Source organism: Poeciliopsis prolifica, unplaced genomic scaffold (genome assembly GCF_027474105.1).
Source record: "Poeciliopsis prolifica strain line A6 unplaced genomic scaffold, Auburn_PproV2 SCAFFOLD013, whole genome shotgun sequence".
In the NCBI taxonomy this organism is placed as follows: Eukaryota; Metazoa; Chordata; class Actinopteri; order Cyprinodontiformes; family Poeciliidae; genus Poeciliopsis; species Poeciliopsis prolifica.
In genome coordinates, this window is record NW_026562388.1 from 1,840,981 (window position 1) to 1,854,833 (window position 13,853).

At 43.7% G+C, this 13,853-nt stretch overlaps 1 protein-coding gene across 1 annotated transcript; it reads left to right on the top strand.

Moving 5' to 3' along the window:
- Positions 1-639: 639 nt before the first annotated feature.
- zfp36l1a (zinc finger protein 36, C3H type-like 1a) lies at positions 640-5,988 on the top strand. Its single transcript, XM_055038137.1, has 2 exons — positions 640-845; positions 2,757-5,988. The coding sequence occupies exons 1-2, from the start codon at positions 795-797 to the stop codon at positions 3,819-3,821; spliced, it is 1,116 nt and encodes a 371-aa protein (XP_054894112.1). The 5' UTR covers positions 640-794; the 3' UTR covers positions 3,822-5,988.
- Positions 5,989-13,853: the final 7,865 nt, after the last annotated feature.

Consider the following 13,853-nt stretch of genomic DNA (forward strand, 5'->3'; position numbering starts at 1 on the left):
TTTTTTTTTGTGCGGATGCTTGTGAACACAACTTTAAGGTTGGATTCACTTCTCTGGAAAAAAGAGAAACTAGATTATATGAGCACATAAAAGGAGAGTGTAACACCGTATTTCTTCCTTTTTCACTAATTTGTTGAAATTGCAATATAACTAACTTATATCTTACTATTTCAGGACAACTTTATAGTATTACTAAAAGAAGCAAATAATTACAAATAAATAAATAAATAAATATTTCTTTCTTTAAATTTACTGCTGGTTCACCAGCAGTACTTGCTGCTAAAAAAAAAAAAAAACATGTGTGCAGAATGTCAATATGTTTGAATTCGGCCGGATGATACTGAACGCAGGTCAGGCGGTCTGAACTAAAGGTGGCCCTCCAGAGGAAACTGCTTTGGGCCTCATAAAAGTTTGAGCCGCCTCTGGGGGAAGCGGCCAAGCAAACCTCAGCCTCTATTATTAAGAATTCACAGCAACGTAGTGATGTCAAAGAAACTGACAAGCCAGTACACATTAAAAAAGAAAAGAAAAGTCTGTCTGTAAAAGCAGAGGAACAAAAAAAAGGAAAAAAAAAAAGTTCAGAAAGTATCCGCCCAGCACTTCTGTGGCTCCTCCTCGCCGGCGCTTATAAAGCCAATGTCCGAGCCGGAGCGGGGCAGAGGGGGAGTCTGCAGGGCGCAAAACACACAGGAGCCGCGAATCAGAAACTGCGCAAAACCTGCGTAAACTTTCCTAAACAGGCGGCGGCTCGCTTTTTTTTTTTTCTTTCCTAACTCGACCTGGTTGCTGGAAAGATGACCACAGCCGTGGTGTCGCCTTTCTTCGACTTTGAAATGATAAACAAGGTATTTTGAACACTTTTTTTTTTTTTTTTTTTTTTTTTCAAATCTTGAGCTTGAGTTTGAGTGCAGGAATGAGCGCGGCCCTCCCAAAGCCGCCGCTGTGCGCGCAGCCTGGTTTGTTTTCCTTCATTTAGACTAAAACAACATGGCCGTGCTTTTTGGGTTTTTTGTTTTATATTTTTGACTTGGTTCGTCCCCGGCGGGGTGTTTAATATTTATCTCCCGGTTCGGCGCCGGAGGTTTTGACATGAAGTTGTGACGGTGAACTCGGGCGGTTCTCATTTCCAGCGTGTGCCACATCAGCTAACGCAACTGTTGCTCCGGTTCGGCCCCGCAGGCCCCAGGTTGGCTCCGTGTGAAGACAGGGGGGGGGCTTTGCGCTGCTTTTTAACGCTCGCGGCGGCCGCGTGCTCGCTAATCATTAACGGGGTTTGCAGAGCCTGGCTCTCGGTCTTTGCTCCTGCAAAGCTGCTGAAGGCTGCAGGGGCGCTAACACGAAGTTTATAAAGAGGGCAGCAGCGAACCATTTGTCAGAATATGTTGGAGTTTCGATAAGCTTTTCCTGGTCAGTGATGGATGCTGAAAATGGCAAAGGAAACTTGCATTTGTAGTCATTCATGGTCAACCCATTCACACTTTATTCTCCCAGCTTCATACCTGTAAACAAACTGTTTACATCTGCTTGTAAACACAAAGCTTGAACTGTTTTTCATCTGGTTTGTTTCCTCCCATGGCAGCATGCTTTAAACTTATTAGGAGATAAATCCTTGTGAAATGCTCAAATCTTATTCGTAGTTGAATATAATTCTTTGTTGTTGTTGTTTTTACTACATATTTCCATCCATTTGGATTCTGATCACTGTTTGGACAATTTGACTCTCATGTCGGGTCCACTGACCAAAACTGATTCCAAGAGACTAAATTCTAGTGAATCATAAATGAGCTGGGTACAAACATAACCAGATTTGAAAAGGGGCAACAACCCAAAACATTATATTGAATGAGCATCTCTAATTCCTATGATTAGAAACATTGTAAGTGTCTGGCTGAGTTGGTAAAGCCCCTGTATTTCCCCCCCCAGTCCTCCCTTGGTGGCACCTCTGTTTAAACTCAGTGAGCGACGACTTCTCTTAGACGTCTCTGACACGTTTTCTTTCACCTTTCTCTAACCCCTCAATGCTTCTGTTACTTTTCATTCTCATGTTAATCAGTCACCTGTGGTCGTTCGGTGGGTGTGTTGAGATGCAGACCCAAAGTTTCTTTTTGTAGTCCGGCAGGATGTTTTGCCTCCCTTTCGCCGTCTTTCAAATGACGCAGCCCACAGGCCTCTCGTGTGCTGCTGTTGCTCCATTTACTAAACAGGCACACATTCCTAACCAGGGCAACTTGCCAAACCAGCTGCTGTTCTATAGGCCTGTATCCGCTTCTGTTGTCGGAGCCAAAAAGGAACAATCGTGCAGTTCGATGGGAGGTTTCTATTCAGTCTGTTCAGTTTCTATTCAGTCCTCCGGTGACCATAAATAAAGTCTCCAAATGAGTAAACAGAAAGCAAATGTGTACTCTAACCTCTGGATTAATGCTGTTACATGCGTACATCGTCGTGCATTCCACTGAACATACTGTCTCCAGGGTAAAGCATGGTGGAGGCACTGATATGCTGAGGGGATGTTGGATGGAGCATCCAACAAGGCAAAGACCACTTGGATTGACTTTTAATTTTTGTCTATATTTGTTATTGATCTCACTCATCCTACAGCTCAGGTAGTGCAGGTGAAGACTTGTTTTGATGTTGGAAAATAATGTTACAATGCAATGTTCTCCTAATGCCATGCAGATGTCGTTGAAACCCTTGTACGTCAGTCCTGAAGGCAATCATAGACTATGCTCTCATACCACGTGTTTGTTTCTTTACAGAACAATAAATTCAGCTACAACAACAACCTGGGGGGCTCTCACCAAGTGTCTGTCCCTTGCACTGGCACCAGCGTGCCCCTCTCCAATGCCACCGGATCCCTGCTGGACAGGAAGGCGGTGGGATCCCCTGCAATGGCTAACGTGTTCCATCGGCGTCACTCTGTCAGCAGCACCAAGTTCAGCCAGAACCAGTTTCTGAACAGCCTGAAGACGGTGGAGCACTCCTCGCTCATCTCAGGGGCTGGCAACGCCGGCAGCAGCAACAAGGAGACCCGCCTGCGAGACCGCTCCTTCTCGGAGACGGGCGAGCGGCTCCTCAACAAGTGCCTGGGGCCCTCCAGCCCGACGTGCGGTGGTGGCGGCAGCAGCAGCCCGGTGAACTCCAGCCGTTACAAAACGGAGCTGTGCAGGCCCTTCGAGGAAAACGGCACCTGCAAGTACGGCGACAAGTGTCAGTTTGCCCACGGGGTGCATGAACTGCGCAGCCTCAGCCGTCACCCCAAATACAAAACCGAGCTGTGCCGCACCTTCCACACCATCGGCTTCTGTCCCTACGGGCCGCGTTGCCACTTCATCCACAATGCCGAGGAGCGTCGCGGACCTCCGCAGCAGTCGTCCCCTTTAAACTCTTCCAACAAGATGGAAAGGCCCCGGCTGCAGCACAGCTACAGCTTCGCCGGCTTCTCCAGCTCCGGGGGACTTAGGGACAGTCCGACCTCGGTCACCCCTCCGCCCATGTTCTTCCCTGACGAGGTCCCAAACTGGCCCAGCAGCAACCCTTTCACCTACTCCAGCCAGGAGCTGGCCAACCTGTTTGGGCCGAGCCTAAGCGCCGGTACGGCAGGCGCGGAGCCAAACAGTGCCGCGCCACCCTCTCCGACTGGCACGCCTTACTTCTTCAGACCCATGTTGGAGTCCCCTCCGTTGTTTGAGACGCCTTCCAGCCCCCCAGACTCTCTGTCAGACCAGGAAGGCTACCAGAGCAGCTCCGGCTCCGAGTCGCCCTCGCTGGACAACAGCCGCCGCCTTCCCATCTTCAGCCGCCTTTCCATCTCTGACGAGTAACGGCACGCGTCTAAAGATCGGTGACACAGAGAGCATGGCACTCCCCTCTACCTCTTCCCCTCTCTTCCCCTGAGCTTCCCCTGTCCTCCCTTACTCCAGATCCTTGTTGTTTTTAAGGATGTAATAATGAAATTAAGGGAACTAAATTATAATTTCACCCCAGCTGATCTGCACATAAAGTTTTAGAACTGATGCCACGTGTCATAGTGCCAAACGAGAAGTGGAAACTGAACAATGAAAATCACAAGAACAACAATTGACTGTTTTTTGTTTCTTTTTTTTTCCCCAGGTGCCACTTGTTTATTTTTCTCTTTTCCCTCTTTCTTTTTTTTTCATTCGTGAATGTGTAGCAGTACAAGTGGCCTTGGAAAGGGGGAGTGCATTGCACTAACCCAGCCTTCCCATCCCTCCCGTCTTCCTGCGCCGTGTGCCTAATGACGTCACTTCCCCCTGAGCTAGCTAGAAGGTGCTCACTAATGTAATTGTAGCTCTGCAGCAGACGTTTTTTACAGACTGATACGAGACAAAAAAAACAAAGTAACAGACCCTGAAAATATATGAATAGCTTTTTTTTTTTTTGTTTTCTTTAAAAAAAAAAAAACGAAACGGTTTAATAAAAAAATAAATAAATAAAGTGCCTGGGGCGGCTTCTGCATGTGTTTAGGGTGAATGGACTACTGTTTTTCGCTTCTTTACCTGCTCCCACGCCGCTGTCGGTGCTCCTCAAGTCCCGTCTTCTGTTTCTGATCTGGGTGAGTCTGCAGGAAGGACTTTTGAGCTGGAAGTTGGTTAAATACTCCCCTCGCCCTTTCATCCGAGTTTCCCCTCCTGTTGCTGGTCACTGGCTTATATATTTTATTTGTCACTATTTGGGGAAGGAAGTCTTTATCGAACTGATCATTAAACCTGTATGACTTTGCTCCCGCTCCCCCCACCTTGTCGTCCTCTCTGGTCTGGGGGATTTCCAGCATTCCCATGGTGCAGTTCAGGTCGGACCTCCAAGCTGTTTTACTTTATCCCCTCCCCGTCCCTCTTTACAACCTGCTCCACTGAGCATTTTGTAGTCATTACAACCCTTTTGCTTTCATTATTTGATAATTATTTTTTATTAATGTTATTATTACGGTTATTATTTGAAAAAAAAAAAAAAAAAAAACGAAAAAAAACTTTCCAGACAGAAGGTTTGCGTGTCACTGCTTATTTAACTTATCAGAACATATTTATTGGTGATCATATGCATTTTTTTGTTAATTTTGTTTTTTGTATTTATCTGGATAATGAACAATAGAATATATTTTCTTTTATGTTAAATTATGATCTTCCATATTAATCTAAAGATTGTGAAGATGTTTTTTTGTCAGTTTTCCTTTTTTTTCACAGTTTAATATATTGTACTTCAATGACTTTTTGTTCTGCAACTACACTTTGTCAGAAATGAAACTAATTTAAAGCAGAAAAATGCAAAAAAGAAGTTTGCGTTTTTGATTATTTATTATACTTTTTTTTTCTTTTGTTTTCCTTTTCTTACTCCCTCTCATTGGACTGCAGTTCCATCTGAACAAGATTTGCTTGTGTTCATTCCAGATGTTTTCCCTGCACAACTTGCAACAATCTGACAGTAGCAGTTGCCAACTGTTATTACATAAATTGAGCTTTTTTTGAGATAAAATTCTTGGGTGGGGGTAGGGAAAGCCTGTTCCCACTAGAGGACTGGTATAAAATGGTTTTCCTCCCAGTTTGTTATTACAAGCAATAGCTGTGACCAAATGAGTTGAGGAAAGAGTTTTTTTTTTTTTTCTCTTTATAATTTGATCTGATGCTTGACGCACTTGCTCGGCCCCCCTTTTGACCAGTGGAAGTGCCTCTTTGAATACATTCCAGGTAGCTAAAGGCTTCTCAGCCTTTTTATATTTGATAAAAAAGAAAACAGTACAGTTTTTAAAGTCTCTTGCTCTGTGTTGCCTTCACGTGTGGTGGAAGAGGTGAAAGGATTATGACACAAAGAAAGTGAAACTGTTGAATGTATTTTTTTTTCTTTTTAGTTCAGCCATGTGTTTTCACTACAGTAATTTCTGTGAGTTTATATCAGAACCTCTTTTCCCTCTTTTTTTTTGTAAGTATTGATTGCAGTTAAGTCAATAAACCCCGTATTTTTTGGAAAACTTAACATGTGTCTCGAGTTCTATCTTTGGGTTGTTCATCTGGCGCTTTTTGTGTGACAAAGCAGTAGCATCATTCAAAAGTGGAATAACGAGCAGATTTCCTTTTAGTATTCCCCCAAATAAAAAATTTTCCTTCAACGCACCAATCCTGTCACGAAACATCCCTTCACTTCGCCAGCGAGGAGTGTGGGCACTGTGGATGCTGCACAATATGCTTAAATCTTTCAGTTCTTCAAAGTCAATTTTTTTCACAGATGCATCTTTTTGCTGCAACCACAGCTGCATGTTTTTGGTGTTCTTCAAGCAGCTTTGCATATCTGAACGAGCGACTGAACAACCTCAATTAGACTGGAAGAACACCTGCACAGATTCTCCTTTAAATATAATGTACATCCTCTGGCGCTTTGTCCAGAAGCCTCAAAACATGATTCGCTCTATGCTGCTGTAGATCTGGTGTTTTGTTTAGGGTTGTTTTCCTGATTGGTGAATTTTTGCTCCACTATTGTCCCTGTATTTAGCTCAGTCTGACCTATTTCTTCCCGATAGCGTGACGTTTCCGCCACAATGTTTTATTAAGGAGATGGTGTGCAGGATCAGATTTTTTTAGGTACTAATGATCTCGATGGGCAGTAATCATACAGGAAATGTGGGGAGGAAAAGAAGAGGCAAAAGTCTCAAGGTTAAACCCAAGACGCCGTTAATATCAGCTTTTGAGTTTGATTTTTTTTGTCATTCAGCAATTATGCTGATTTGTGTTTGTCTTGTGATGAAAATTCATTGAAATGTGTGGCTGTAATGTGGCAAAATGAGAAAAAAGGTCAAAACGTGTGGCAGAGAACCCTGGAGTGACTCAAAAGAACCAGACATTGCTTTGCATATCTTCACTTCAAGCCCAAACCTCTGTGATGCACTTTTAATAGTGTCAGTTAGCCAAAGCCTCGACAAACCGCAACAAACTCGACTCTTGCGTTGCATAAAGGTTCACAGTGTGTCCACAATTGTTGAAAAGAAAAACCAAAAACCAATGGAAAACTAGATTTGCCTCCCAGAACTAAAGGGAGTTTCAGTGTGGTGAGAGTTGATTGGTCAGCTGCTCAGGCTGCAGTCAGGGCTATTGACCTGGGGATAATCAAAGTCTGATTGAGCAGGTTTGGTCACACAAAGAATCAGCACTCCTAGTTTCAGCTGAATTATTGATCAGAGCATGCCGTAACTGTAAGGTTTCCCGGAATGAAAAGTTACGCAGTCAGGCAACGACCAGTTGATACGAAGTTGCAAGCCGATCAATAAAGTGTTTTGGGAATGTTCTTGGCGTGGACACAGCAAACAGCTGCGTTTTGTGCATCGTTTGTGACGCAGTTCATCTGATGCATTTCAATAGAAAGGTAAATTCATAAAGCTTTCTCTGTTCTCCGTACTTTAGCTTCTCCTCCACAGACTCAGCTCAACATCTGTACTGCTTCTGCTTTTCCTCTCCCCTCTCTCTCTGGACTCTTCCGTCTGTCTGTGTTTTTACTCTCAGATTGCCAAAAAAAAAAGGAGCCTGAACAGGAACTACTTTTCTCGACACAATGGTGAGCGCTGACCCCTGACCTCTGGAGATCTCCGTGTTGCTTTATTTCAGGGAAACCAAGGCCCTCTAGATTTACCTTTACCTTTACTGCCACTCCCAATCCCAAACAAGATAAATATTGACACCCCTTTAACAAATTTGGATTTTACATACAAAAAAGCTTTTTTTTATTTAAAAGGAGGGGTTTTAGACAGACACCGAGCAGCATACAGTTGCAAAGAGGAAGGAAAAAAATCTATATATTTTTTGTTTTTTGACTAAAACTATTTGCAACCAATTGTCTTAAGAAGTATTTACTAAACAGCATTTACTAAATAGTAAATACATAGAACATTTGTGATGAAAACAGCTTCATAAAGGCCGTGCCACAAAGGTAAGGGAGAGAAACATGCAGAAGATGTTCATCACCTGCTGGCTAAAGACTTGAAACCAGGGGAGAGGTTCACCCTGGGACCGAACAAAGAATAATAAAAGTAATTAAGAAATGTTTTAAATCCATGCTTAAAAGGCAAAGTCCAAGTACAGACCTAAATCCAAAACAACAAGGGGTACGAATACATTTGCAAGGCATTGTACCAGCCCAAAACTGTCTTTTTAGGTGAATTTTTTTAGATTATGTTGAAACTTTTGGGAGTTTATATGAACTGTTATGTCGATGATGACCTGCTTTACATTAAAAGCAACGGAAAAAAAAAAAAAAAAAAAAAAAAAACCTGGAAGTTACCCAGAGTTTCCCATTCCAGTCCTTTATGATCTGACCATGTTTTAGAGGTGAACCATTCGTCTAAATCAGGTGAAGCTCTACAACATGAAGAGCTTTCATGCTGTAGAAAACTCTTGTGAAGTGAAGTGCGGTGACTTCACTTTGGCTACCAGTGAAGTCACCCGATAACACCTCCAAGCTTGTCTGGGTGTGTATTCTGCTTATCATTTTCATTAAATTAAGTGAGTTTTTTTATACATATAGCTTTGGTGGTGGTGAAGTGCAAAGAGGAGGAAAAAAATATGGTTTCTTCCTCAAAACCTTTATCATGTTGTGTCTTGATTGCATCAAAGGAAAAGCAAAAAAAAAAAAAAAAAAAAAAAGGAAGAAAATTAATAGTAAAGGTTTGTCAAGCTAAACGCAGGTGACTAGAGTTCACACAAGCTTTACTTGAAATGTGCAGTTTGAAGCACATGACAGAGGGCTGCTTCCTGTGCGTGCGGTCTGTGCACAGAGGCACCTTGATATAAAGTACAAGGAAGTGGCTTTTTGTGCCGGCAAAGGTGCCGGATGGAGGGGGTCGTCTATTCTTTGAGATGTGGCAAAAGAAAAAAAAAAAAAAAAAAAACAACTTCCATTTCTTCAAAACAACAACAGGTTAGTTTCCAACATGAAGAGAGCGGTGACACATATGACACTTATGGTTCACTTACTTGCCACCTGTGCAAGTAGGGAAAAAGTGATTGTATTGCTCTGCTCTCCGGGGGCCAATCGTCATTCACCTTTAACCTGCGAGGTTGAGCAAGCGAATGCCGCAGCATGTACACTGTGCAACTGTGCTATCAAGACAAGGACTACCTCTTTGTTTGAGAAAGAGTTGAGCAAATAACGCCGATGTGCTGACTGTCCCTTATCTGTTAGCTCTTGCATCCGAGAGACCGGCACATATCTGTAGACTGACGCTCGTGGACGCCCGCGCTCGGCTGAGGGCCCGTGCACCAGGAGCTGCAGCAGGTGTAGTGGAAGAGATGATTAATCACCAAACAAGGGCTGAGGTCAACACTGAGTGCGCAGGTTAGGTTACAGGCTTTGTCCTTAGAAAACAGAGACACAATTAACCTCATTCAGACACAAATACCAGAGTTCAGGGACCTGCAGTAGAAGCATCCGCCCAAGCAAACATGGCATGCTTCATGTGGGGGCAGAAACGTTCTGCGCAGCGGAAACGAGCGGAGAGCGAGTCGTGTGATAAAACACTTTGCTCAAGAAAACACACTGATTTCCACTGATTTCAGCTTCCAGATTCAACCTTTTCACGACAGAAAACTAAGCGACAAAGAAAACAAACAAGGGTCCAAAATGAGGTGATGATATATTCACACCACCTGGCACTGGGTGCTAGCTATTTGGTATTCCACTGATTTTTATCAGGCGTCACAAAATTGTCCACTTCACCAGATGAACACAAAAATCCACTACATATCAGTTCTGATCGTCAGTTTCTCTACTGCACATCTGCTTTGACAATGACGATACTTCAAGTAAATAACACACAAAAATTGCCTTTCCACCCATGTGATAGAGTAGCATGTGACTGGATCTCCGCGCTATGCCCGGCTGCTAACTGGAGTTAACAAACTGGTTTGACCGAATCATCTGAGGCTGCGTTTCTTCCTCTGAGTCTGCGGTGTTCCTGTTAACGCCACGGACTTTCAACGCGTTCAAGAATTCGCTCAGTGAGGTTCGTCCGTGAAGACTCAAGATTTCTGATTCAGAACAAAGACTCTGAGTTGACCCAGTAATTCTTCAGTCACGCCACTAAAACAACAGTAAGACTGGGAGGATTATAAGCTGCACATGCACTTTATAGGCACATTGTGTCAAAGACGTTCGTGGATGTTTTATGTTTAAACCTCTGCTGACAGACGCTTCAAAATACACAGCAAGACAATAAACAGTGTAGTAAAAGTGTTACTATGGTGAAATTGCAGGTAAACAGAAAATAAATGTAGTCTTAAGTGAAACTTCTTTATTTATGATGGTCTCTTTTATCATTGTTACCTCAGTTGTTCATATGAAACCAGTAACTCGTTAGCTTAGAAATTACTTAGCTTAGCTTGTGAGAAACAGAAAAATAAACACCCCTCCTCGTCCTTTGCCAAAGGTTACACTCATACGATCACTTGCACTTCTAAAGCCCCGACGGTCAAAGTGGTGTCAAAACGACCGTAGGAGTAAGAAATGAGGCCACAATTTGACATGGTTTCAGGCTTTTCAAATTACGGCAAACAACGCTAACTATGCACATTTCAGAGCCTTTTCACAAACCCATTGACCTTACCGCTGCAGGACATTCTCATGAACCTGACTGTTGATAAAAAGGTCCATTTATGCTCGTCTTTGGTTTAAATAGACTGTCAGCCTCCCTGTCTGTGGCTCCTCGGACGTTACCCTCCTCTGTCTTTCGACCGAGGGCCCCACAAAGGAAGGGGGTTTCAAGAGTTAGCGCATTGTTTTCCAAAATAATAAAATTCTTAGCTTAATTATGGGAATGTGTTATATAATTTGTGTTAACAGGGGGGCTCCACGTCTCACCTCTAATCTCTTCCTGACAATTATAAGCCTGTGTCATAAGTGTTTCTCTGTTTAGGAAGTTTACACTCCGAATACAAAGAAGTGCAGATTACCCACGGAGAAAGTGGAAAATCCAATACTTAAATCTGCTCTGTGATTTTTGATCACTTTTCCTTAAGCAAAATATGCAATTAAACACACAATCCACAACCACTGTTTTGCTTCTTTCTTCTCTTTTTCTTCTATCCCATGGCGTTTAGGATCTTTATCTCCGTAAACAATCAGAGGAATTTTCACCCTCACACTTCCAACGGGCTTCGTAAAATATCCGATAGTCATGCTCCAGCAGTCACTGCCAGGCTCTTTTACCTCACTAATCACTGTAATCTTAGTATATGTTTGCGGCCTTCGGCAAATGACAGGCTTTTATCTTTCTAGGTCTATGTGTTACAGTGAGACTGGTTGTAGATCAGCAAAGACAAGAATCATAATCAGTCCCTGATCCTGTGGGTTTGAATCTCTGCGCTCCACGTTGCTATTATAAAGGCCACTGAGGCTAAAACACACTGCGCAGCGGGTAATGACCACTGGCCTGGATCAAGTGTACCATGTGCTTCTCTTCCTCTGGGCTAAGTGGCAACCCTTGACCTGTGAAAGGAAGAAACAGACAATGCGTATGTGTTGAGGTGAGGTGAGGAGGCTTCAGAGCAGAGCTGCGGCAACGGTTGTCTGACAGGTTATGGAAACACACCCTTCCACTCCTTAGTGTGACAGAAAAACAAACACAGAAGTAGAAAACTGGCTCTGAGCCCCGCGCTAATGGACGAGCGATGACTTTCTTCGAAACAACACGTTCCATAAGGAAACCCGAGCTGAGCACCGGCCTGTGGGAGATGCCGTTCCGAACCCGAAACTGTTGTGCTTTGGGTTTTCTGGTCCGTCGGTGCCGAGTGAATCACTGCCTCGCTTCCCAAGAGTACTTAATCACTTCGCTCTTCCTGTCCCACGACTTACAACATTACCCAGAGAGCGGCCTTGTGCTAGCAAAACAACACCTGCTCTGTATTTTTTGACCTAATGCTCCACATTCACTAAAAAGCTCCAGATTATCACAAATGTTTACATGACAACATTGTTTTCATTTAAAAAAAAACCAGAGAGCTCCAACACGCGTCTTCACCAAGAAACTGTAAACAATCATTGGTTGACTGCCTTCTCTTCCGTGACCCGTCTCTGATCCTGCTGCCCAGCGCTCTGAAACATCTGGATGTGTCCATGCCTGAACGCATGAACCAGCAAGAATTTATAAAGTCTATTTTCTCAGTCACATTCATAGGGTTAGACTACCTCTGTGCCACTGGTGGTAAAGCCTGCTTGTATGAAGCAAGAGCAGCGTGGGGGGAATGAAAAGCTCATCTGCCGGTTTGTATTAACGGATTTGGCGAAGAATCCAACAACCGAGGGGAAAGTTGAGTTACAGTGCCTTGCAATATTGCAGCTTCAGGTGTTTTGGGGCTTTGCCTCTCCCAGAATTGCCCAAGCTCCCTCAGATTGGGCGCAGATGGTCTGTCAACATCAGTTTTGAAACCTTGTCACAGATTCTCAGTTGATAAAAGGTTTTGAGTTTCACCGGACCATTTAAAAAAAACAACAAACAAAAAACAAATAAGCATTGATCTAAACCAGGCCATTGTTACTCTAGTTGTATGTTTAGGGCCTTTGTCCAAATGGAAGGTGAAGCGCTAACAGGTTTTGTTACTCTTGAGGACTGACGTAGCAGATCCCTGTATTAGGGTCATCAGAGTAGAGGGAGGGTGTTGAATGCAAAAGTATGCAACATGTTTTAAGATTCTTAAAACATGTTGTATAAGTTTTTTTCCTTCCTGCACAAGTACGATGGCCCATCACTTCAAAATCCACGTGAAACACATTAAAGCTTGTGGTTGTTACCCAAAAAGATTTTACAAACTTACAAAAAAAAAAGGGGAGGTGTGAATACTTTTGCAAAGCGCTGTGTTTTTCCATGACAGAGCTACACTGAAACCCTGCGCTATGCTCAAAGCCTGCCTCTTGAATGAGGTTAGCTTCAAGTTGGTGAAGCGTGCTACAGCTAAAAACAGCACGTTTCCTCACACATGACTCTCAGTTTTGTTTTGCAGCATCTGTTTCCTCTGGTGGCGGCAGCGCTGGAAAACAATCTCGCTCTCACTTCTTCGATGCAGTTTTTGGTTTCTCACCGCTCCTGTGCCGATTTCTATGACCTCACACACACACACACACACACAGATGCTTACACACACTTGTCTAGAAATAAACAGACTCCTACACACTCTTCTCTCCTACAGATATGCAGCAGATGACAGGCCCACAAAGTTGACTAACCACTCTCTTAGTCACTCAAGCCTAATAAAAGTAGAAGCGCACAACAGATGATGAGTGATCATTTTACAGGAAGAGCTTTGCTCCGTCTTGCGTCGAGGCCAAGTCTTCACTTTGCACAGATGGCCGTCTCTTATCTACAATCTAATACCCCAAACAGCCACATTATGTAAAATTTCGGTAAAATTTTAGATTACGAAACAGAGAGGAGATAAAGGCCATGGGAGTAGAAATATTGGCACAACTAAGGCAAGAAAGAGGAGATTATGATAGAGATTATGACTCACTCAGTGCTAACACCGGTGTAGCCACTGCACCAGGGATGATTTCTTTTTTCTGCTTGAATTGTAAACAGGACCCAGATATCTGTCCTTGGGAAGTTAGGGAATAGTTAAAAGTGAACTCTGTATCTCTCTGTTTCGGCGTGTGCGTGCATTTCACAATGATCCGCTGGCCGAGGCTCACACAGACGGAGATAAGACTCGACTGGGAGAAACCGCAGCTCTCACACCCACTCAACAGGAAAGAGCGCGCGCCGCACGCGCACATGGGGGTCTAATCCCTTTAGATCACGCGGGGGCTTCTCCGGGTCGAGGTGGAGTTCGATTGGAGGTGTCTCTCGTACCGCTTGCATTTCTCCG

Coding starts and splice junctions, on each gene's coding strand:
- zfp36l1a (XM_055038137.1), top strand. CDS start 795: ATGACCACAGCCGTGGTGTCGCCTTTCTTCGACTTTGAAATGATAAAC. Junction 846..2,756: donor ACTTTGAAATGATAAACAAG/GTATTTTGAACA, acceptor GTTTCTTTACAG/AACAATAAATTCAGCTACAA.